This window comes from Podarcis muralis, chromosome 7 (genome assembly GCF_964188315.1).
Source record: "Podarcis muralis chromosome 7, rPodMur119.hap1.1, whole genome shotgun sequence".
Classification (NCBI taxonomy): Eukaryota; Metazoa; Chordata; class Lepidosauria; order Squamata; family Lacertidae; genus Podarcis; species Podarcis muralis.
Genome location: NC_135661.1, coordinates 8,064,819 through 8,086,216, shown reverse-complemented (window position 1 = coordinate 8,086,216; position 21,398 = coordinate 8,064,819). Strand labels below are relative to the sequence as shown.

At 49.6% G+C, this 21,398-nt stretch overlaps 2 protein-coding genes across 6 annotated transcripts in view; both read right to left on the bottom strand.

The window, feature by feature from the left end:
- ATP13A2 (ATPase cation transporting 13A2) overlaps positions 1-9,050 on the bottom strand; it is a 41,701-nt gene extending 32,651 nt beyond the window's left edge. For 4 of the 5 annotated variants that reach the window (XM_077931156.1, XM_077931158.1, XM_077931157.1 and 1 more), the window contains exons 1-3: positions 8,768-9,050; positions 2,595-2,668; positions 1,001-1,168 (exon numbers count right to left, since the gene is read on the bottom strand). In XM_077931156.1, the coding sequence (XP_077787282.1) occupies positions 1,001-1,168; positions 2,595-2,668; positions 8,768-9,035 (510 nt within the window). In that variant the 5' untranslated portion in view covers positions 9,036-9,050. Of the gene's footprint in view, positions 1-1,000; positions 1,169-2,594; positions 2,669-4,427; positions 4,674-8,767 lie in introns of those variants that run through there. The other variant, XM_077931159.1, reaches the window with a different exon arrangement.
- A 2,532-nt stretch (positions 9,051-11,582) lies between these two features.
- Positions 11,583-19,770, bottom strand: SDHB (succinate dehydrogenase complex iron sulfur subunit B). Its single transcript, XM_028741361.2, has 8 exons — positions 19,561-19,770; positions 18,796-18,944; positions 17,481-17,566; positions 16,144-16,280; positions 15,789-15,905; positions 14,259-14,360; positions 12,376-12,498; positions 11,583-11,814 (listed from the first exon to the last, which is right to left on the bottom strand). Exons 1-8 carry the CDS (start codon positions 19,753-19,755, stop codon positions 11,737-11,739), a joined length of 987 nt encoding a protein of 328 aa, XP_028597194.2. The 5' UTR covers positions 19,756-19,770; the 3' UTR covers positions 11,583-11,736.
- Between the last annotated feature and the right edge of the window lie 1,628 nt (positions 19,771-21,398).

Here is a 21,398-nt window from a genome sequence, read left to right as displayed (position 1 = left end):
GGGGTTTTACGGGTTTTAGTACCTTTTTGAATATTTTTGAATTGCATGGATTAAATCTGCTTTATTGTGCTTTTTAAATTTGGGTTTTTTTATTGAAAGGCAGAGTACAACTCCCTCAAACAAAGGAAGCTCAGAATTGTTGAGCCCCTCAAGGGCCACATTCCGCATGGAGAGGGGTCAAGACTTGGACAAGCCTGACTGAACTGCCTTGAGGCTTCAGGGTTTTCAAATGTGGCCCTCAAAGGAGGTTACCATCTCGCCATGGAACAAAAGGCTCAATCTGCAGCATGCCACCATTGTGGGAAATTGCAGTCAAGCATAACTAGCAACTATAGGGCTAGTTAGTACATGAAGGGGTTAAGACAATAGAGCTGTGTTCCTAGACTCAACTAGGTCACGCGCCCTCAGAAATGAAGCTTTCTACTTCCTTTCTCTCTCTTTCTGCACCATGTAACCAATGAAGGAGAACATGTGTAAGTTTGCTCCCAAGCTTAGAGCACATGTTTGGAACCATATTCTGTATTTTCTACTCAAGAGTATTTGGCTGATGTTCCCCTTGAAGCTGCATGGAACAACAAGTGTTTCAGATTTTTGAATCTGTAAGTAAGACATTTTAAACTTACTTAGTGTGGTCTGTTCCTTGAAAAGGGGGTAGAAAAAGGGGAGCATCATGAATGGGATAAAAGGGTCCAATGACCTATATTCCTGACACTGTACTGCTGCGCAAGTTGTGACTTGATTTTAAACTCTGCTGGGGCTTTCTGTGTGCTAGCCCCACATTTTGAATCTAGGCACCCAGCCAATTCTTTTGTTATTCACCCCCACACTTGAGTCCACGGGGATTCATATATTTAATTCCCCTATAACCAGCACGCTTGGTCATTTCTGAAAATGTGACATTTGGGGTACAAATGGCGAAAGTGTGCCTGCACACCTGCTCCATCGCACCACCCCTTCTTTCCCCAGCCTTTTCCCCTCGCCACCCGCCAATTCCACTCACACGGATGACCACCCAGTCAGCTTGGTGGAGAGGGCAGCGGCTGCATTTGGCCCGGACTTTGAAGTGCGGCTTCCAGTGGAAAACTATCAGTGGGATTCCCAACGTCAGCAGAGAGAAAAAGTGGCAGAGGATGATCTTCCATGTTTTGCTTTGGTAGCCTGTGACTTCCTGGGGGCAGAACAAAAACAGGCGTTTTAGGCCCATGCCAATTATGACCTCCGCAAACACACACACAAGAGGGAGGGGGAACCCTTGCAATTTAGAAAGGTGCATTTGAGAGACCCCAGGCATCCTCCTCCTGAGATGGGGAATGACTTCTCTCGCCCAATTAAATGGCATCTTGGTCAAATTGCAGTGATGATAGCAGCTTACAAAGAATTCTCCTGCAACCTAGCACAAGGGTTGGCAACTGGAGGCCCTCAGGCCAAATCTGGCCACCTGAAGGGATGTGAATTGACAGTCCAAGTTGCTAGCCTGATGGCAAAAGTGCGAAGTGGTTCCCATGGCAACAAAACCTCCTTTGGGGAAGGACCAGGTATGCTGCACTTGTCCCCGCCCCATCTCCTTCCCTCACTTATCCACGTGGCTTTCCAGGCAACTTTGTTGTTAATAATAATAATAATAATAATAATAATTTATTATTTATACCCCGCCCATCTGGCTGGGTTTCTCCAGCCACTCTGGGCATCTTCCAACAGAACACTAAAATACAATAACCTTAAAACATTAAAAGCTCCCCTAAACAGGGCTGCCTTCAGATGTCTTCTAAAAGTTTGGTAGTTATTTTTCTCTTTGACATCTGGTGGGAGGGCGTTCCACAGGGCGGGTGCCACTACTGAGAAGGCCCTCTGCCTGGTTCCCTGTAACTTGGCTTCTCGCAGCGAGGGAACCGCCAGAAGGCCCTCAGCACTGGACCTCAGTGTCTGGGCAGAACAATGGAGGTGGAGATGCTCCTTCAGGTATACAGGACTGAGGCCATTTAGGGCTTTGAAGGTCAGCACCAACACTTTGAATTGCACTCAGAAATGTACTGGGAGCTAGTGTAGGTCTTTCAAGACCGGTGTTATATGGTCTCGGTGGTCGATCCCAGTCACCAGTCTAGCTGCCACATTCTGGATTAGTTGTAGTTTCTGGGTCACCTTCAAAGGTAGCCCCATGTAGAGCACATTGCAGTAGTCCAAGCGGGAGATACCTAGAGCATGCACCACTCTGGCAAGACAGTCTGCAGGCAGGTAGGGTCTCAGCCTGCGTACCAGATGGAGCTGATAAACAGCTGCCCTGGACACAGAATTGACCTGTGCCTCCATGGACAGCTGAGAGTCCAGAATGACTTCCAGGCTGCGCACCTGGTCCTTCAGGGGCATAATTACCCCATTCAGGACCAGGGAAGGCTCCACACCCGCCTGCCTCCAAGACTTCTGTCTTGTCAGGATTCAACCTCAATCTGTTAGCCACCATCCATCCTCCAACCGCCTCCAGACAGGGTTTAAGGACCTTTAAGAATGACGCAGCAGAGGCAAATGAGCTCTGCCCTTGATTCTCTCTCCCATAACCGACAGGCCTCACCCCCCCCACACACACACCCTGTACTTACCATGCAGGTATTAGGGGGGCCCTGGTTGAGGGTGCAGTAGCCGAGTCGCCGGCCTCCCAGCAGCCTCTTGGTGTCTGCAATCAGAATGAGAGAATGAGATCAGTACAAAATTATGTTCCTAAATGCGGGACAAAGGCATAAAGGTGCTTCACCCTGCTGTGGCTGAAATCCCAGCCAGAACGGCTCTGGGGTCTTTCATTCTGGGAAAGGTAAAGAGTAAAGGGACCCCTGACCATTAGGTCCAGTCGTGGCCGACTCTGGAGTTGCGGTGCTCATCTTGCTTTACTGGCCAAGGGAGCCGGTGTACAGCTTCCGGGTCATGTGGCCAGCATGACTAAGCCGCTTCTGGCGAACCAGAGCAGCGCACGGAAACGCCGTTTACCTTCCCGCCGGAGTGGTACCTATTTATCTACTTGAACTTTGACGTGCTTTCGAACTGCTAGGTTGGCAGGAGCAGGGACCAAGCAGCGGGAGCTCACCCCGTAGCGGGGATTCAAACCGCCGACCTTCTGATCGGCAAGTCCTAGGTTCTGTGGTTTAACCCACAGCGCCACCCGCGTTCCTCTCATTCTGGTAAGTGGTATGTAATTTTTGCTTGCTTGTTTATTGAAAGCTGCCCCTGCTCCCTCTCCCTGGTAAAGGAACCAAGGTCTCGGGAGAGCTGTAAAATTGGATTGATTGGATTGATCTTTATTACGGCCATTGGCCCGTCACAAGAGCTGTAAAATAAATGAGTTATGAAGGAGAATGAGTGGGTCTGAATGAACAGGGAGAAGAGCAAAGATCTTGAAAGCCCCGTTTCAATTAGCTTGGAGAGCAGCTGAGGTCTTGCAAAGCCCTTGCAGCCAATCACACATACTCTGCTCGTGCAAAGACACCCTGTTACTCAGAAAACTTGCAGCAAAGGCAATGCTAGTCCACATTTTCTTTTTTCCAATTTTTTTATTGATTTTCCAAATTTATAAACAAACAAACATAAATCCTAACTATAATTATTCCGCTATTATTAACATTGTTAAGTGACTTCCTCGAATCCCCCTGGCTGAATTTCAATGTACCGAATTTTTTACTCTATAAGACTCACTTTTTCCCTCCTAAAAAGTAAGGGGAAATGTGTGTGTGTCTTATGGAGCGAATGCAGGCTGCACAGCTATCCCAGAAGCCAGAACAGCAAGAGGGATCGCTGTGCAGCGATCCCTCTTGTTGTTCTGGCTTCTGAGATTCAGAATATATTTTTTTCTTGTTTTCCTCCTCCAAAAACTAGGTGCGTCTTATGGCCTGGTGCATCTTACAGAGCGAAAAATACGGTATATCATTGTAACAGTTTTCCAAAACTAATTTCTCATAAAATTTACTTAACCAATTAACATCTTTCTTACTTTTCATATTATCTTTAAACATATTATTCTATAACATCACATATTTAAATCCTAAGCCAATCTGGTATTTGCAAGTATTTCTATTTGCAAATCTTAACATATTTAACTAAATATTCTTTAAATTTCATCCATTCCTCCTGGTACTCCTCCTCCTTCTTGTCGCGGACTCTTCCGGCCAGGTCGGCTAGCTCCGAAAAGTCCATCATCTTCATCTGCCATAGTCCACATTTTCTCCAATTCCTTCATTGACTATTACTCCTTATTTCAGAAGGTGGGGTCTTGGGACAAAGGTGGAAGAGCTTGAGTGAAGCTGCCTGGCCTTCCAGCCAGTCTTGACCCAGCAGACCTCCGCCTTTCACCAGCTCTCACCCTCTCACAAAAAGGCTGTTGGGATACAGGGATGCTCTTACCTTCTTTGGGCGGTGACCTGCTCCCACCCCAAATCCCTGCTTACTTGTTTCTCCTGGGGTTCTGTCCTGTTATTCCAAGGGAAGACGTGGCCGAGCTGCACCTGAGGCTGTGCTACCTATCCGCCACCAGCCCCACCCCTTTCCCAAACATGGTTGCAGGAAGCAGCAGGCTGGCACCAGGCCAGGGGAGCTCCAAGTTGCTCTGCAGATTATCTTTGCCATTTGCTGTCGACAGCCGGCTGGCTGGCTTGCCCTGCTAAGGGAGCTTGCACACCTGACGCACCCACAGAGCAGGAAGCTCAGGTCAAAAGCCACACAGTTGACCGGGCGCGACGACGCCAGCCAGCTCCCTAAATGCTACAGCAGTGACCAAACCGGTTTCATCAGGTGGAATTTTCCAAATGAGCAAAATGGGCATAAAGTGTTATGTGCAAAGCAGTGATGTGTACCCGGGGAGAGAGAGGAAAGAGCAGGTAGGAGGAGGGGTTTGGAGGAGAGTCTTTGGCAGGGGCAGTTGGCCCTTTCAGAAATGCCCTCTTCTGATAAAGGTAAGCAGGTGCGCCTCCAGAATTTGGTGGTGTGTGGGAACACAACAGGGGACCGAAGTGGCCCCATGCTTGTCACAGTCTTTTTCTTCCTCAGCACTAAAAAAAACCCCTCCAGAGCCGTGTTTCCCCAAACGTGGGTCTCCAGCTGTTTTGGGACTACAACTCCCATCGTCCCCTAGCTAACAGGACCAGCAGTCTGGGATTATGGGAACTGTAGCCCCAAAACAGCTGGCGACCCAAAGTTTGGGAAACACTGCTCTGGGGCAAAAGGAGGCAACCAGCCGTAAAGGCAGGGGGCAGAACTGCAAAGGCAAGCGGAGCCAGGAAGATTCTCCGCACACATGTGCCTGTTTACCAGCCAATTAATCTTATTAAAACATTATGAATCCCTGCTGAGCTGCAACAGGCGTCCACTATTTGTACTTTCAGGAAACAATTGAAGACATCCAGCTAAGTAAAAAGGTCTCTGGTGTAGGTGCTCTTATTTTTTTTTTTTTTGCTATTGTTTTAAAACCTACATTTGGTTGTCTTTTGTACTGGGTTTTAAATTACTTTGGGTTGCTGTTTTAGGAGATTCCTAAATTAATAAATCATTAATTTATTAATAAATTATTATTAATCATTATCTTTTAAATTGTATTTTAATCAACTTGTTTTTATTATTGGTTGTTAGCCGCCCTGAGCCCGGTCTTGGCTGGGGAGGGTGGGGTATAAATAAAAATTTATTATTATTATTATTATTATTATCCGGAAGCTTGGCTCCAGTCTTTATACTTTATTAACATTTGTTATCTTTTAGGTGGAAGCAAAGTCTCGCTGCAGATTCACATTCACAAGGATGTCCACAATATAGATTTGGGTGGATTTTTTAAAAGCAACATTCTCCCCTGAAACATGGTCAGAGGACATCTCTCCCTCCAATTCCTCCCCTCCCCTCAGCTCCAAAAGGGAGGTGAGCTGGAGAGCCACCATGGTGTTGTCTGCCAGCTAGGTCCCCAGCCCCTCTCCCCCCTCCTACAAAAGCTGTGACAGGGTGCACAAAAGGGGTCTGGAAGCCCCCTGCAGGATTCCACCAACGCACTGGGGCTGGGGACTTGTTTGCTGAAGATGCCTTGCCAAGAAGCTGTACCCTTTTGCTAGTAAAGGTAAAGGTACCCCTGCCCGTACGGGCCAGTCTTGACAGACTCTAGGGTTGTGCGCCCATCTCACTCAAGAGGAGACACTTCCGGGTCACGTGGCCAGCGTGACATTGCTGCTCTGGCGAGCCAGAGCTGCACATGGAAACGCCGTTTACCTTCCCGCCAGTAAGCGGTCCCTATTTATCTACTTGCACCCGGGGGTGCTTTCGAATATCTGTCTTCGATATTTAGGCATTCATTCAAAACTGAGTTCCCACATTTGATGCCAGTCAAACTGTTTCAGAGGCAGAGAGTCTAAAACACTGAGAATGTGAGGTTCTTAGTTTTGAAGTGCCACATCAAAATTTGAATTTCCCTTTGGAAATCTGGGCGTTCTGCATGTTGTTCAGTGAGGACCATGTGCTGCTTTAATAGCTATGAATATTATTGATGGGGAAAACCACAGCTGAAGGAGAAACCGGTTTGCTCACTGAGGCAGAGATTTTGCTTGGGCATTGCTGGTGGCAGATTCCTGAGACCCTGGACGGTGGGCTGAATGAAGTTAGCTCCTTCTTTCATTACTGTCACCATGCCTGTTAGGGAGGAGGAGGGCAGGGAAGCACTGACAGCCCACTGAATGTGGCTTCCTGCAAAAAGCAGCTGCCCCTTTTGAAAGAGCATGTTCCTAGCCCTCATGATTTGCTTGAAAGGGCAGCATCAATCATTGCTGGAATCACAGGAGTTGGTGCAAAGGGCCTTTATGGGGTCTCCAGCAGTTTTAGAGGCGACAGAAAGTTCTTAGTGAGCAGCAATGTTTGAAATTAGCGGCCAAGTGAAAATGCCAGGGAGCCAGGATGGCACCAGATATCTCCACTGAGGATCATTGGACCTGGACTGTTTTCACACACTAATACGCCATCCTGTAGAATTCTATCAGTTATATTTTATTTGCACGATTGGAATGATTTTCTGGAACCAAAATGCTTTTTCTGTGCAGCCTGAGCAGGAGCAGTCACCATTAAGAAAAAGAGGTCAGAACAGGCCAATAGATACGTGGGCTGTCCCTGGATCAAGTGACTTATTCTTCTTTCAAACTTCAAAGCTCTTAACCTAGCTTAAGGATCTCATCTGAACTAGCATTTAATTGAGAATCATTCACAGTCAGCCCATCATTTGAAAAACAAGACTTTAGAGCCGTCTTGGTCAAAAATGGCAACTAGACATCCAGTTTTGGCAACGGCATTTGCTCAACACATTTTCTTTTCCAGGGCAGAGTTTGTAACACACAGCTGGGCCCAACACAAACAACTTTCTTTCCCCCTTTCTCCCTCAAGCCAAGATGGTCCCTGTGACATTCTCTGCTATGCAGCCTTATACAATCCCAGTCACAAGACCCACTTTCCACTCCGCTCAAGGCATAAGATGGCCCAGAACCTTCCACAAATCAGTTTCGCTCATGTCTTTCCTGCAGAGACTGTCCCAGAGGCCCTTCTGGGTGGGGATTGGAGGGGCCAAAGCCCCAAACGCCAACTTGCCATTGCCTCAGCAAGACTCTCTGTGGTGTCCACTTCTACCTTCAGAATGGCAACTGGGGCCTCCCCATTAAAGAAGACTGATTTGGGAGCCTGTGTGTGTGGTGGTGATGAGATGATGCTCAGGCCCTGCCACTCGCCACTGGGGCATCTGAACGGCCACAGCGGGAACACAATTACTGAATTTCAGTGGTGCCCCGCAAGACGAATGCCTCGCAAGACGAAAAACCCGCTAGACGAAAGGGTTTTCCGTTTTTGAGTTGCTTCACAAGACAAATTTCCCTATGGGCTTGCTTCGCAAGACGAAAACGTCTTGCGAGTCTTGCGATTTTTTTCGCTTCCCCCCCCCTTTTTCTAAGCCGCTAATAGCCTTTTAGCCGCTAATCCGCTAAGCCTTTAATAGCCACTAAGCCGCTAATCCGCTAAGAGGGTTGCTTCGCAAGACAAAAAAACCCGCTAGACGAAGAGACTCGCGGAACAGATTATTTTCGTCTTGCAAGGCACCACTGTATTATTTATTAAATTTATATACCACCTTTGGTCCAGAGATCACAGGCGTCATCTAGTCCAACCCACTGCAATGCAGGAATCTTTTACTCAACGTGGGGCATAAAACACAAAATGAATATAACCACCACCAGACTAGAGGGGGGCCCTTGGGCCTGATCCAGAAGCTCTCTGTGCTCCCAACTGTAAACCTCCTCCTCCCAATAGAAAAACTATAGATTATTCTTTTAAACCTTCGTCCTTTATCAACTCGGGCCCCCCTCCCCCCGCGGTTCAGTCCTTGGCTCCCTGGAAGCCCCACTTTGCGTAACTTCAGAAACTTTCCCTTTCTCCCCCTCCCCCTCAAAGAAATAAAACCGCTCACTGAGGCGAAAGAAAATGAAAGAAAGAGGAAAGTCAGCAGTTTCGGGGAGGACGTGGGGCAGCAGCCCAGGCTGGTCCGGGGGTGGGGGGCACGCCTGTGTCTGCCTCGCCATGTGCCCCCCTTCTCGGCTCGGGCGGCCCTCTCCGCTGAGCCCCCCGACCCCGTCAACAGCAGCAGCAGCAGCAGCAGCTGTCCCTTCCTGGGCCGACCTTCCGTGGCGCCCCCCCCCCCCCAGGGAGCCCCCCTCAATCCCAGGGAAAGGGCGAGACCCCCCCTTCCTTCCCCCCCTCTTTCCTGCCTCGCCGGGAGGCTCACCTGAGCTCATGGCCCCCCTCCACGAGGAGGAAGTGGAAGTGGAGCAGCGCCGCAGCGGCAGCCGCCTCCTTCCCGCGCGCTGCCCGCCAGCGCGAAGCAGCTGCAGCTGACGGTCCGGGGCCGGCCAGATGGAGGGGCGGGGCCTAGCGCAAAGGCTGCCGGGAGTCGTAGTTCCCCCCCTCAGGGGCTGAAGTGGCGCCCTTTCCCCAGGTTTCCCCCGGTATCGGGGACCAGGCGGGCCCAAGAACACCCGTCGCGATTCCCACATTCCTAGCCTCGTTTTAAAATAAATTCCACCCCCCACAACACACACATATTTGTTAAAAGAGAGGGTAATTTATTTATTTATTTTTTCATGAATACAGTATTTATTGGCATTTTCATAAATCACACAAAACAAAAATAAACAAAAACACATAAAATTTCAATTACTTATTTTCTTATAACTTGTTTCTCAGACCTCCTCACACCTCCCCTTCCTGTATTCCAATTTAAATTGTCAATTCAGCAAGTCCTTAACTTATTTCTCCACTTTAATTTAATAATTTATTCTAACATATTGTTATTTTATTTTTCTACTTTCTTCCATTTCCTCCATTTATTTTACCAACCTTATTTTCCTTTAATTTAACCTATTTTAAAAACCGATTTTAACTTATCCAAACTTCAGCATCAATACTTATACCTCATTATTCATTCTTAAATATTTTTCCTAAAGTCGACCAAAATTTCCCTTCCACGACTTTCCCAATTTCCATACAAATAGCAAAACCAAATAAAAGCCAAACAAATTATAATTATATACCCTTTGGATTCCTAAACACCACCCACCCTTTCCCCGGTTTCAGTCCCCAACAAATGACCATCAGTCTCAATATTCTGTTTAGCCTGGAGATCTCAGGTCCGAGGCACTTAATTCTCTCTCAATTCCTCTCTGCCGGTCTTTTTGATTGTCGTTAATGTTAGACCCCAAACGGTCTTTTTGATTGTCCTTAGTGTTAAACCCCTGGGACGCGGGTGGCGCTGTGGGTAAAACCTCAGTGCCTAGGACTTGCTGATCGTAAGGTTGGCGGTTCGAATCCCCGCGGTGGGGTGAGCTCCCATCGTTCGGTCCCTGCTCCTGCCCACCTAGCAGTTCGAAAGCACCCCTAAGTGCAAGTAGATAAATAGGTACCGCTTTATAGCGGGAAGGTAAACGGCATTTCCGTGTGCGGCACGGGTGCTGGCTCACCAGTGCAGCTTCATCACGCTGGCCACGTGACCCGGAAGTGTCCTCGGACGGTGCCGGCTCCCGGCCTCTTGGGTGAGATGAGCACACAACCCTAGAGTTGGTCACGACTGGCCCATACAGGCAGGGGTACCTTTACCTTAGTGTTAAACCCCAAGTCTCGGAGGGGCTCAAAGAGAGGGTAATTTAAGCTGCAGTTTTTTCCAGGTCCAGAGGCGCCAAGCCACGGCAGAGAGTAAAAAAGTGCTGTAAATAAAAGGGGCAGCGTGGCTTGTTTGTAAGGGGGCAGGTTGTTTGTCAGGGTAACCCATCTTGATTCGCATGCCGTCAGCTGAACACAACGAACCTTCCCATCTCTTACAGGGCCAATACAAACAAATTACTATATAAATAGAGGACCGACCCACGGGACACTGATGCAAAGACACTATGCAACAGAATGGAAAGATCAATAATCCACCCTAACCCTCTCTCTTCCCTCCCACTTCAATGTCTAGGACAAGAGCGTCTGTGAAAAACGGGCTGTGAAAAAGACTATGAATTGAAAGTGGATACTCTGTGTACCTTTCCTTGCTCATTTATTTTATTTTTTGTATCACAAAAAATCTTGAATAAAAACTAATTCCAAAAATTAAATGACCAAAAGAGCAGCTTGGATCAGGACCAGCTGCCTGGGCACCAGGCCCAGCACCAACTGCTCTGTTCAGGCCCCTGGAAATCTTTGAAGGGGTGGGAGCCACGAAAAACCACACAGAGAAGTCCCTCTGGAAGACCAGAAGAGAGCATGATAGTGGGGGGCTTGCCTCCTCTTAGGAGTGGGGGGCTTGCTGTCAGATCCAGTGGGGGCAGGTGAACAGAAGGGAGAGAACAGCCATCCTTTTTCGCCTGGTTGGGGCAAGCGAAATCCTTCCCCCAAAGCTCAGCCTGAGTGGAGAAGACAAGTCAGCCCCACCGGCCAGCTAAGTCAACACACCGTCTTTAAAAAGCCAGGCCTGCCTTTACATCAGCTGGCTCGCCCCGAAAGGAGGAGGCCATGCGACTCCCCAGAAAGCACATAGGTTCTGGCCTGTGGAAGTGGCCACCTCGAGAGCTGAAGAGAAGCCCATGGGGTCCTTCGGACCAGCTGCTGTCTGAGCAAGACTTGCAAACATCAAGGTGAAGGTCTTTTCCACAGAGGCCTCAAGCAGTGTGTGCTTTGGGGTAGATGTTCTTGAACCACTTGCAATTTGACCGATGGCAACATAGAGGAAGAACAGGAGCCCCCAAGAAAACAATATGGAAGCTTTAGGGGCAAGGACGGATTTGGGGCTCCCAGTTGTGGGGGAAGAGGCTGCCATAATAAAACACTGCTCCTCATCGCAGAGCCTACAGAAGGTTGGAAGCAGCCCCACGTTGCTACCTTCAAGCTATGCTCACTCTTGCCCAACCTTCCTGTCCCCTTTGGGACCATTCGGTACAAACCCAGCACACACACACCCCAAAAAAAATACCTTCAGTCCCAGGCAGTCTGCAAGCAGGAGACAGAGAGAGGGGACCAGTCTAAGGACACAGGGTGGGGAGGAAGGTGAATTGAGCGAGAGAGAGAGATTTGCTAATGACTTTTATTAGTCCTTGCAAGCTTTCATCGTACATGAATGCCCATGGAGAAAACCCACACAAACCGGGCAGGGCCTGAAACCGCAAATATAAGTTAGCTAACTTCCGGCAAGGGGAGCTGTGAAGCAAAGGCCCTGAAGGGATGTCAGGCGCTGGCTGCCTTTTCCTTGTAGGTGGCCATCATCTTCTTGATCTCAGCAATCGCTTTTCCAGGGTTCAGCCCCTGAAACAAGAACAGGAAAGGTGGGAAAAGTCCTTCAACTGCTAGTGCAACCCCATTGCCAAGTCCGGCACAAGAAGACAACATCTGCTCATCCAAGAGGCAAATGTGGCAGCAGGTAGGGAGCTCCCTTCATCCCTTTGCACAATAACTGGCAGACAGGGAGAGAAAAGAGCCCTCAAGGTGCTGCTGGAATATGATTCTCACCTGCAGAAGTCCATGACCACCAGCCCTGCTGACTGGCATGATGGGAGGGCAGCAACACCCCGAGTTCCCCATCCTGGCCGCCATCTGCCCCTGACCCACATGGACTGAGTCACCCATTTCCAGAGGCTGCCCTCCCCCCAAGAAAACACAGCAGAGAAGCCTGCGGAAACAAGCCCAGAACAGCCGCACAGAGTCAGTACCTGCTGGACTCCCAGGGAGCCGGAAGCATCCCAATGTCCTTCTCAAAGTGTCCCAATAGCATTTCTGGCCAAGCCCCTGGGGGAAGGGGGAGAGAAACGACGGCCAGCTTCTTCCCTCCCCTCCATTCCCCCAGGGGTGAGGGGGGAGAGCCCTCACCTTGGGGCAGGTCTTTGTGCAGTTCATGATGGTGTGGCAACGGTATAGGGAAAAGGGGTCCTGCAGCTGAGCTAGGCGCTCCTCTGTGTAATCGTCCCGGGAGTCAATCATCCAACGATAAGCCTGGAAGACAGAAAAAGAGGGTGCTGGGTGTGAATCCTTTTTTTTTTTATAAAATATTTATTAAAGGTTTTAGACATTTATAATCACCAAACACATATAAAACCATCACCATAATACAATAAACAAAGAAAAACACAAAAGAATAAAAAGAATAACACATAATACAAAAAACATACAGCAGCAAAGTCAAGTAGTTCATAGCCATATTTTCTTTGCTTTTGGACTTCCTCACATCTCTCGTTCCTGCGTTCCCAATTTCTAGAGTTCTAAACAGCAAATTATCACCTTGTTTCAAATCTTATTTTGTGATTTTCCAATATTATGTCTCTAACTTTAAATATTTTTATCATAAGCTTAAATACTCATTTTAGACATGATATTAATCCGAAATTTATCTTCTTCTCAAATTTCACTTATTCTCATATTCCCTTCAGCTAGTTTGCTGATGCCCTGTTGTTCTCGATCCTGCATCCTTCTTAACACTCATACAGTTTACAATGTTTTTGTAGATAATCCTTAAATTTCTTCCAATCCTCTTCCGCTGCTTCTTCTCCCAGGTCGCGGATTCTGCCGGTCATTTCTGCCAGTTCCATATAGTCTATCAGTTGCGTCTGCCATTCTTCCAGCGTGGGCAAATCTTGAGTTTTCCAATGCTTAGCGATAAGTATCCTTGCTGCTGTTGTTGCATACATAAAAAATGTTCGGTCCTTCTTTAACACCCTCCGGCCAACAATGCCCAAAAGGAAGGCCTCTGGTTTCTTAGGGAAGGTATACTTAAATACCTTTTTCAACTCATTATATATCATTTCCCAGAAAGCCTTGACCCTAGGGCAGGTCCACCAGAGGTGAAAGAACGTTCCTTCAGTTCCAACATTTATTATCAGGCAAATGATATATTTTTGCAAGCTTGACTAGGGTCATGTACCACCTATATATCATTTTCATAATATTTTCTTTTAAGGCATTACATGCCGTGAACTTCACACCGGTGGTCCATAACCTTTCCCAGTCAGCAAACATGATATTGTACCCAATGTCCTGTGCCCATTTTATCATAGCTGATTTAACCGTTTCATCTTGTGTATTCCATTTTAACAGCAAGTTGTACATTTTTGAAAGTACCTTGGTCTTAGGTTCTAACAGTTCTGTTTCTAGCTTCGATTTTTCCACCTGGAATCCTATCTTTTTATCCGATTTTAAAACCTCTTTAATCTGAGCATAATGTAGCCAATCTCGCACTTTATCTTTTAATTTCTCCAAACTCTGCAACCTCCAAGTATCTCCATCCTTTTCTAGTATTTCCCAATATTTTGGCCATTTGGCCTCCATATTGAGTCTTTTCCGGGCCTTAGCTTCCATTGGTGACAGCCACCTTGGGGTCATGGGTGTGAATCCTTGCACAGAAGAGGGGCTTACATGCCCAGGGGTCTCCCTAATGCCTGACCCTCCTTCCCCCTCCCTCTGCCTTTCACCATGACACCTTTTGCCCATTCAGCTGGCTCCCTCTTCTCTTTCCAGGGTCTTCTGCACCCACCTGCTGGCCCACCAGAAACGCATTCCCTGGCTCCTGTCCACCACAGCCTCTCCCTCCTTCAACCTGAGAACCACTGAGCATCTCCCCATACCTGGTCCTCCCCTCCCCTCATACCCCACTGATGATTGGCAGGAGTCTCCCTGCCCCACTGGCAACATGGACTGAGTTCTGGGCTTCCCCACCCGGCTATTCCCTGGCAGCCAGTGGGCACTTCTGGTCTTTTTACCTGCATGAGCACAGCGGGGCCCAGGTACTTGTCTCCGTTCCACCAGTAGCTGGGGCAGCTGGTGCTGCAGCAGGCACAGAGGATGCATTCGTATAGCCCGTCCTGGCAGGGAGCAAAAGAGGAGCCACAGAGTCAAAGGACTATTTAGCATCTGCCATGAGGGAAAAGGAAGCGCAGCCCCACCAGAGGAACACCAGACAACCACCGGTGAAGTGAACAAAAGCAGGGGAAGGGGACTTGGTGGGCCGCCACAATTCCAGTTTGTTCCCTAGCAAGTGGTTTTCAAGGCTGCGCTGCCTTGAAACACGGAAAGCTCCATCCCAAACTGCAGTGGCAAGGAGCAGCCACTGACAGGGCCACTGAAATGTCGCTTAGAGGTCTTCTGAAACCACCCAAGACGGGGCACCACTGTCACCACATCAAATGGCAAGTCTGTAAGTCAAGAATTGTGCATAGTGTGTGTGTGTGTGTGTGTGTGTGTGTGTGTGTGTGTGTGTCACAGCTTGTGTGCAGCAACTGCAGCTCCTGTTTCACTACATGTCCCTCCAGGAAAGGGAGAGGATGACTGGCATGGAGATCCCCTGCCTGGCTCCAGGCTCTGCCATGATGGAACTGCCCTCCTCTCACCTTTGAAGATGAGCCACCCTCGGTTTGCCCCAAAGGCTCCTGTAAGACCCTTCAAGGGGAGGAAGGTCAGTGATCTGCTGAAGGAGGCCACTTGGGGGCATGAAGCGGGAGAGGGGGTTCCACCACTGCACTAAGAACTGCCCCAGTCTTTTAGCCAGGTTTGATGTGCAGACCCCTGCCCAATTGCCCAAGGCAACTCAGCTTTGCCTCCAAGTGACCAGGCAGGACTCCTTGAGAATAGGAGGCCATTTTCATCTCCTAGACTACCTCAGCCTCGAAGCCCAGAGCAGCACCCAGCAAAATGAAGGATGCACAACTTCCTGGGCAGAAAGAGAGGCTGAGGTGGGATGGGGCAGATTCATGGCTTGAAAGGGGGATTTAGACAAATTCACTGAGGAGGACAAGGCTTTTGATGGCTACGGTTGTGCAGTACTTCTGTTGCCAGAGGTAAGAAGCCTTCGTGTGCCAATTGCTGGGGACCACAAGGGCCGGAGAGTGGTGTGTGCTCCTGTCCTCCTCGAAGATGCCCCACAGGAAGAGAGGATATTGGGCAAGATGGGCCTGATCCTGCTTCAGAGCTCTTCGTAGGTGCCCATAAAAACTAGCGGCAGGGGCTTGGTGCACAATGTCCTGGGTTCAGTTCCTGGAGGCACTTCTTAAGCAGAGCTCTTGGGTAGCAGCAGGGACAAGAGAGGGCTTCCTCTGTCAGTAGAGGAGCAGAACCCTGAAGCAGAGTAAGCCAGGCTGGCCTCTCAATGATGAGGGTCTCAAGACAGGAAGGAGGGGTGACCCGGGGAGGTGAGACTGCAGCTGCCAATAATAGAGGCTGCCTCCCCATGGGAAGAAGTTAAGACAGGCCAAAACACCAATGAAGCAGAATGAAAAGAAAAGAAGAGTAATGACCAGCTTCTCCCGATCTTCTATGGACTGGAGGTATTGCTCTTTGCCTTGCTGGGACTCGTCCTTCTTTTTCAAATACGGCTGGATGGCTTTGTACTGGGCATAGAAGTTGCTCAAGTCCTGGAATGGGGAAAAGCATTTGTTGAGTGCAACGGACTCAAGAAGGGGCAAAGGCTGGGCCCAGTTGGACAGCCCCCTACGTCTCAGAGCCCCTCACCCCCGTACAAGGGCAGGGGGCCATCTCAGAGACAAAAACTTGGCACCCCAATACATTCTGCTATATTTCCTTAGTTCTCCTGCTTCCAAAGAAATAACAATATCTTCTGCCAACTGGGCTACAAAGAAGGCGTGAACTTACTGGTACAAGATCCTTCACCACATACATGTGGGGGAGAGGGTATATTTTGGCGACCTTGCCAAGGTCGGTGTCAATCCTCGTGGTACAAGCCAAACTGTTGCCTCCACCAATGTTCATTGCGCAGGAGCCACAGATGCCTAGGAAAGGGGAGAGGACAAGTCACAACAGGGCCGGCGGCTCACTGCCTCCCACCATAGGAATACAGAAAGCTGCCTCACATCAAGTCAGGCCATGGGTTCATCATCAGCACAATGGCTCTCCAAATTTCAGGCAGGGGTCTCTCTCAGACTGACTGAGAGTTGCTGGGGACTGAACCTGGGACCTTATGCATGCAAAGCTGTTGCTCTGCCCTGGTCCTACTCAAAATCTCCACCTTCCTACATCTAAGATCCTCACGTCAAAGCTGTTTTAATTTTTCAAAAGGAAGCATTGCTTCTCTTTCCTCAAAGCCTCTTAAAAAGCAGTTAATCTTGTGGCAATTTGAAGAGACAGTGCAAACTCTTTCAGCATTTGTTTGCTTCTTGTTTTACAACAGGCCTAAGCGGAGAGAGTATGTTATTAAACAGAGCTATTTATAGCCACGTTATGTATGCCAATTACAGATCTAATTATAAACAACAGAGAACGCTTGTCCCAAAGAGCTTTGGGGTTATATCCAAAGCTTTTCTTCTCGGGCAGTCATGGGTCTGCCCCAGCATACTTTCCTCAACCTGATGCCTTCCATATGTTTTATACCAGAGGTTCCCAATTGGTGGTCCATGCACCCCAGGGGGTCTGCATAACCCACTCAGGGGGTCCATGGCAGCATTCACATCCAATAATTACCATAGAGATATCAACATTTTCAAAAGCCCGTGGCTTTTTGACTACAGCTACTATCATCAGCCTTGGTCATGGCTATGGGGTCAGAGGATGCTGGAGCTGATAGGAGTTAGTCCTACTCAGAGTAGCCCCATGAAAATTAATGATCATTATCAGCTTAGGTCCATTAATTGCAATGGGTCTATGCTGAGTAAAACTTAGCTGGATTCAACCATTAATCTTTTAAGCAATTCTGATTCCTAAGTCTGGTTAGACGGGCTTTAACCATCTCAACCTCAAAACTTGGAAAAGCTGCCATGTGTTGATTTCAGAATTTGGCCTCTTCACAAGGTTTTAGCAGGTGATGGAGAAAGGTGGCTCTCTCCCATTTAGGCCAACCTAAATCGAGTTGTTCAAATGCTCTGACAGCAGAAAGGCTGTGATGTGAACAGGTAGGAGGTGGGCCTTGCCTTGACCATCGCTCACCTGAGCCCACCTGGGCTCCTCAGAAGACAGCAAACAAGGCACAAGTTTACCTTCTCTGCAAGACCTGCGGAAGGTCAGGGTGGAGTCCATTTCATTCTTAATCTTGATCAGGGCATCAAGAACCATCGGTCCACATCTAGAAAGAGAAATACCAAGTTCTCTGCTCATCTCTAAGTCCACTGCTCTCCTTCCTTATATGGTCCCCCCGCCACACACTCTCCACAGTGTGTTCTTAAAGCAAAGGAAATGGGTTAAAGCAGAAGAAAGATGTCACCACATTACCACAGCAAGGTCACAACCTGTCCAAGCCACCAAATATGATGCCAGGTCACTTGCTAGCAGCAGCAATTCATATGTTTTTGAAAAGCAGGCGGCGGCTGCTCTGAAGCGAAGTCCAGCTGGAGGCAAGCTACATTTCTGTGTGCTACGTTGGCCGGACTTAACGTGTGGCCCTGCTGAAGGTGCCTGCTACAATTTTCCCATGCTCTGATGAATGCCTCCATCTTGGGTTACCAAACTGAAGGCACCTTCATCTTTGTGCCTCAACACCTGATACCAACGCCCTTTGCTTGCTGCCATTGATTGCACTGTTATAATTGCTATACAGCCCTCCCCTCCCTCAATGGATCGCCTTGTTGGTCAGAGAAATGAACAAAAACGGAGACAAGGCCAGGCAGTAGAGTAGAAAAGGCTGCCTTTTCTTTATTGGCAGTTCCGTTTGCAAACAGAGTCCCTCCCCGCTACCCCGCCTTGTGAGAGAGGTGAGAAGCTCCAAGCAAAGGTGTGCAACATCTTTCAAAACCTCAGAAAGTATTCACCCCCCTTTTACAGAAAGACCACCCCAAAACATCACAGATACATGACAAGTCTGTCTATCGAGATGCCTGTACCTGATAATTGCCCTTCCTGGCCTGGCCTGAAATGGTGGATACCTTGACACCAGAATCTATTGTAAAGGACCTTTTTCTTTTACACATAGATCTTGGCTCTTTTGACAAGTCCACTTCCTCAGGAAGAATTTCCTGCTATGTGACTGGAGAGGGTCTCTGGGGTTGACCACAAGCTAAACTTGGCCTTGGACTTGTTCTGTGTTTTCGTTTCATTCTCATGATTTAGAGATGGATGCCATTTTATTTGAAGGCAAAAGGAGATATTTGGGATTATGCATTTATGTATGTATACTCCTGGCTGTGTGTGTATTGTATAACATGTTATAATTGTTATATAACATATAAATTGTTGTATAACATGTTATAATTGTATAACATGATGCACAGGAGCACCCAAGGGTGGGCAACAAAGGGTGGGGTAACAAGGGTGGGGCAGAGGGGTCTTGTCCAGCCCCTTCTTCAAAGCACTACTCACTTGTTCAGATCAACTTCATATGTCTGCATACGAGGTTTCTCCCCGGGGCTGTCTGGGTTCCACCGATATATTGCAAACTTCTTAATGCGAGTGGCTGTCTGTGTGTCAGGCGCGGCGGCAGCAGCTGCTGCGTGTGCCCTGCGGCAAACCTGTACACCAAGGAAGAAGGAAAGGAGACCCAAGCCATGAGCAAGAGGCATGCACAGCAGGGCACACAGTTCCATCTCTGAGACAAGTGTGCGCTTGGGGCCAGCCAGAGTTTACTACCATCAACATTATGTCTCTTTTGCACTGCGGGTGGGGGGACTTGGACTGAGGGTGCCTTGCTTGAAGCAATGCAGACACAGTTGGTAGGGGCACCTTGCCCTCCTTCATTGCCTGGTAGGCTACGGCCGCTGCTCCCTCCTTCCCGCCGCTGCAGCTGCCCCCCCCCATTCGAGAATGAAGACATAGGAGCCAACTCCTAGGGGCCAAGGTCCCTTCGCTCCCTCCCCCCAAGTCGATGAACATTGCCATTCAATGCCCCCTCCAAATTTTATTCAATCTGGCAGCCCTGGGCGGAGATGCCCAGGCATCAGCCTCTGCCCCCTTCAGCCCCTCGCCGCTGCAAGCAGCCGCCCAGGCAGCCACGTTCCTCGGAGCCAGGACGGCGGAGGACAGGACTGGCCGGCACCTTCCTCCTCTTCCTCACTGAGGACTAGCCGCCTCCCGAGGCCAACCGCTGCGGAGCCCCTCCCCCCTCCCGGACACTCCGGTCTCGCTCGCCTGCAGCAACCGCAGCGCCCCCGCCGGGCCTCGCCGAAAGGACAAGGATGCGCCCGCCGCCCGCTCAGCCGCCAACGCCGCCGCCACCGCCACGGTCACAGAACCCGCTGCCATCTTGCGCCCTCTGAGCGGACACCCTGACAGCTGCTTCCGGAAGGGGAGGGGCCGTAAGGCCCGCTTCCGGTCTGCGGACATATTGAGAGAGGCGACGGGGGAAGGCGCCTTGTTGGGAGTGGCCGTGGGTACGCAAGCACGTAGGTGCGCGCGGGAGGAGGCGGTCCCGCGGCGTTTGGAGCGCCTGACGCGAGAGTGGGGCTTTCGACGTCGGCCGTAGTGGGACTAGTGCGGCCGCCATGTTGAGGGTGGCGGGAGGAGGAGGAGAACGTAGACACAAGAAAGCGCAAGAGCTGAATTACTCCTGACTGCGGCCATGAACGAGACCTCCCCTTGCTCCCGGGTTAAGGGGCTCGTGCGTGCGCGCTCCCTGCCCCTGCTCAAAGGTTGCCGTGGGTGTGTCGGGGGGTCCCAGGGAGGGTCACGGAGCTCCGAGGATCGGGGGGTCCCGACGGTCGCCTGGTGGGTGCGCCACGTGCTACGTTCACGTGTAAATGGGTGGACGCGTGTTGAGCACCGAGAAGGCTGCTGCGATTCTCCCGACCCGCCGCCTTCCTGAGTCGTTCCAGCAACGGGCAGCCTCCCGACTGTGGAGGCAGAGCAGAGCCATCGCGGCTTGTAGCTGTTGGCTGCCCTCTCCCCCAGAAATTTGTCTAATCCAGTGTTTCCCAACCTTGGGCCTCCAGCTGTTTTTGAACTACAATTCCCATCATCCCTGACCACTGGTCTTGCTAGCTAGGCATGATGGGAGTTGTAGTCCAAAAACAGCTGGAGGCCCAAGGTTGGGAAACAGAATCGCAGAGTGGTCATCTGGTCCAAACCCCTGCAATTGGGGTTGCGACCTTTGTTCTGGCAAAACGCAGTGGTACCTCGGGTTAAGTACTTAATTCGTTCCGGAGGTCCGTTCTTAACCTGAAACTGTTCTTAACCTGAGGTACCACTTTAGCTAATGGGGCCTCCTGCTGACCCTACGCCGCTGCTGCACGATTTCTGTTCTCATCCTGAAACAAAGTTCTTAACCCAAGTACAGTGGTACCTCAGGATGCGAACGGGATCCGTTCCGGAGCCCCGTTCACATCCCGAACAGAACGTAAGACGCGACTCCGCGGGTCACGTTTCGGCGCTTCCGTGCATGCGCGTGACGTCATTTTGACCGTCTGCGCATGCACGAGCGACGAAACTCAGAAGTAACGCGCTCCTTTACTTCCGGGTTGCCGTGGAGCACAACCCAAAAGCGCTCAACCTGAATCGTATTTATCCCGAGGTATGACTGTGCTCCTGCCAACCTAGCAGTTCGAAAGCACGTCAAAGTGCAAGTAGATAAATAGGTACCGCTCTGGTGGGAAGGTAAACGGCGTTTCCGTGCGCTGCTCTGGCTCACCAGAAGCGGCTTAGTCATGCTGTACGCCGGCTCCCTCGGCCAATAAAGCGAGATGAGCGCCGCAACCCCAGAGTCAAGTCACGACTGGACCAAATGGTCAGGGGTCCCTTTACCTTTACCTTATGACTGTACTATTTCTGGGTTAGCGGAGGCTGTAACCTGAAGCGTCTGTAACCTGAAGCGTCTGTAACCCGAGGTTCCACTGTATAGGACAAGATAGCGGTGTTGGCGTGCTTTTCTTTTTCCACCTGGTGCTGAAATGACTTCAGAGCAATCCATTGCAGTCTACTGCAGCCTAACTGCATGGCCCCTCTGACATTTGTCACACGCACATAATATTGTA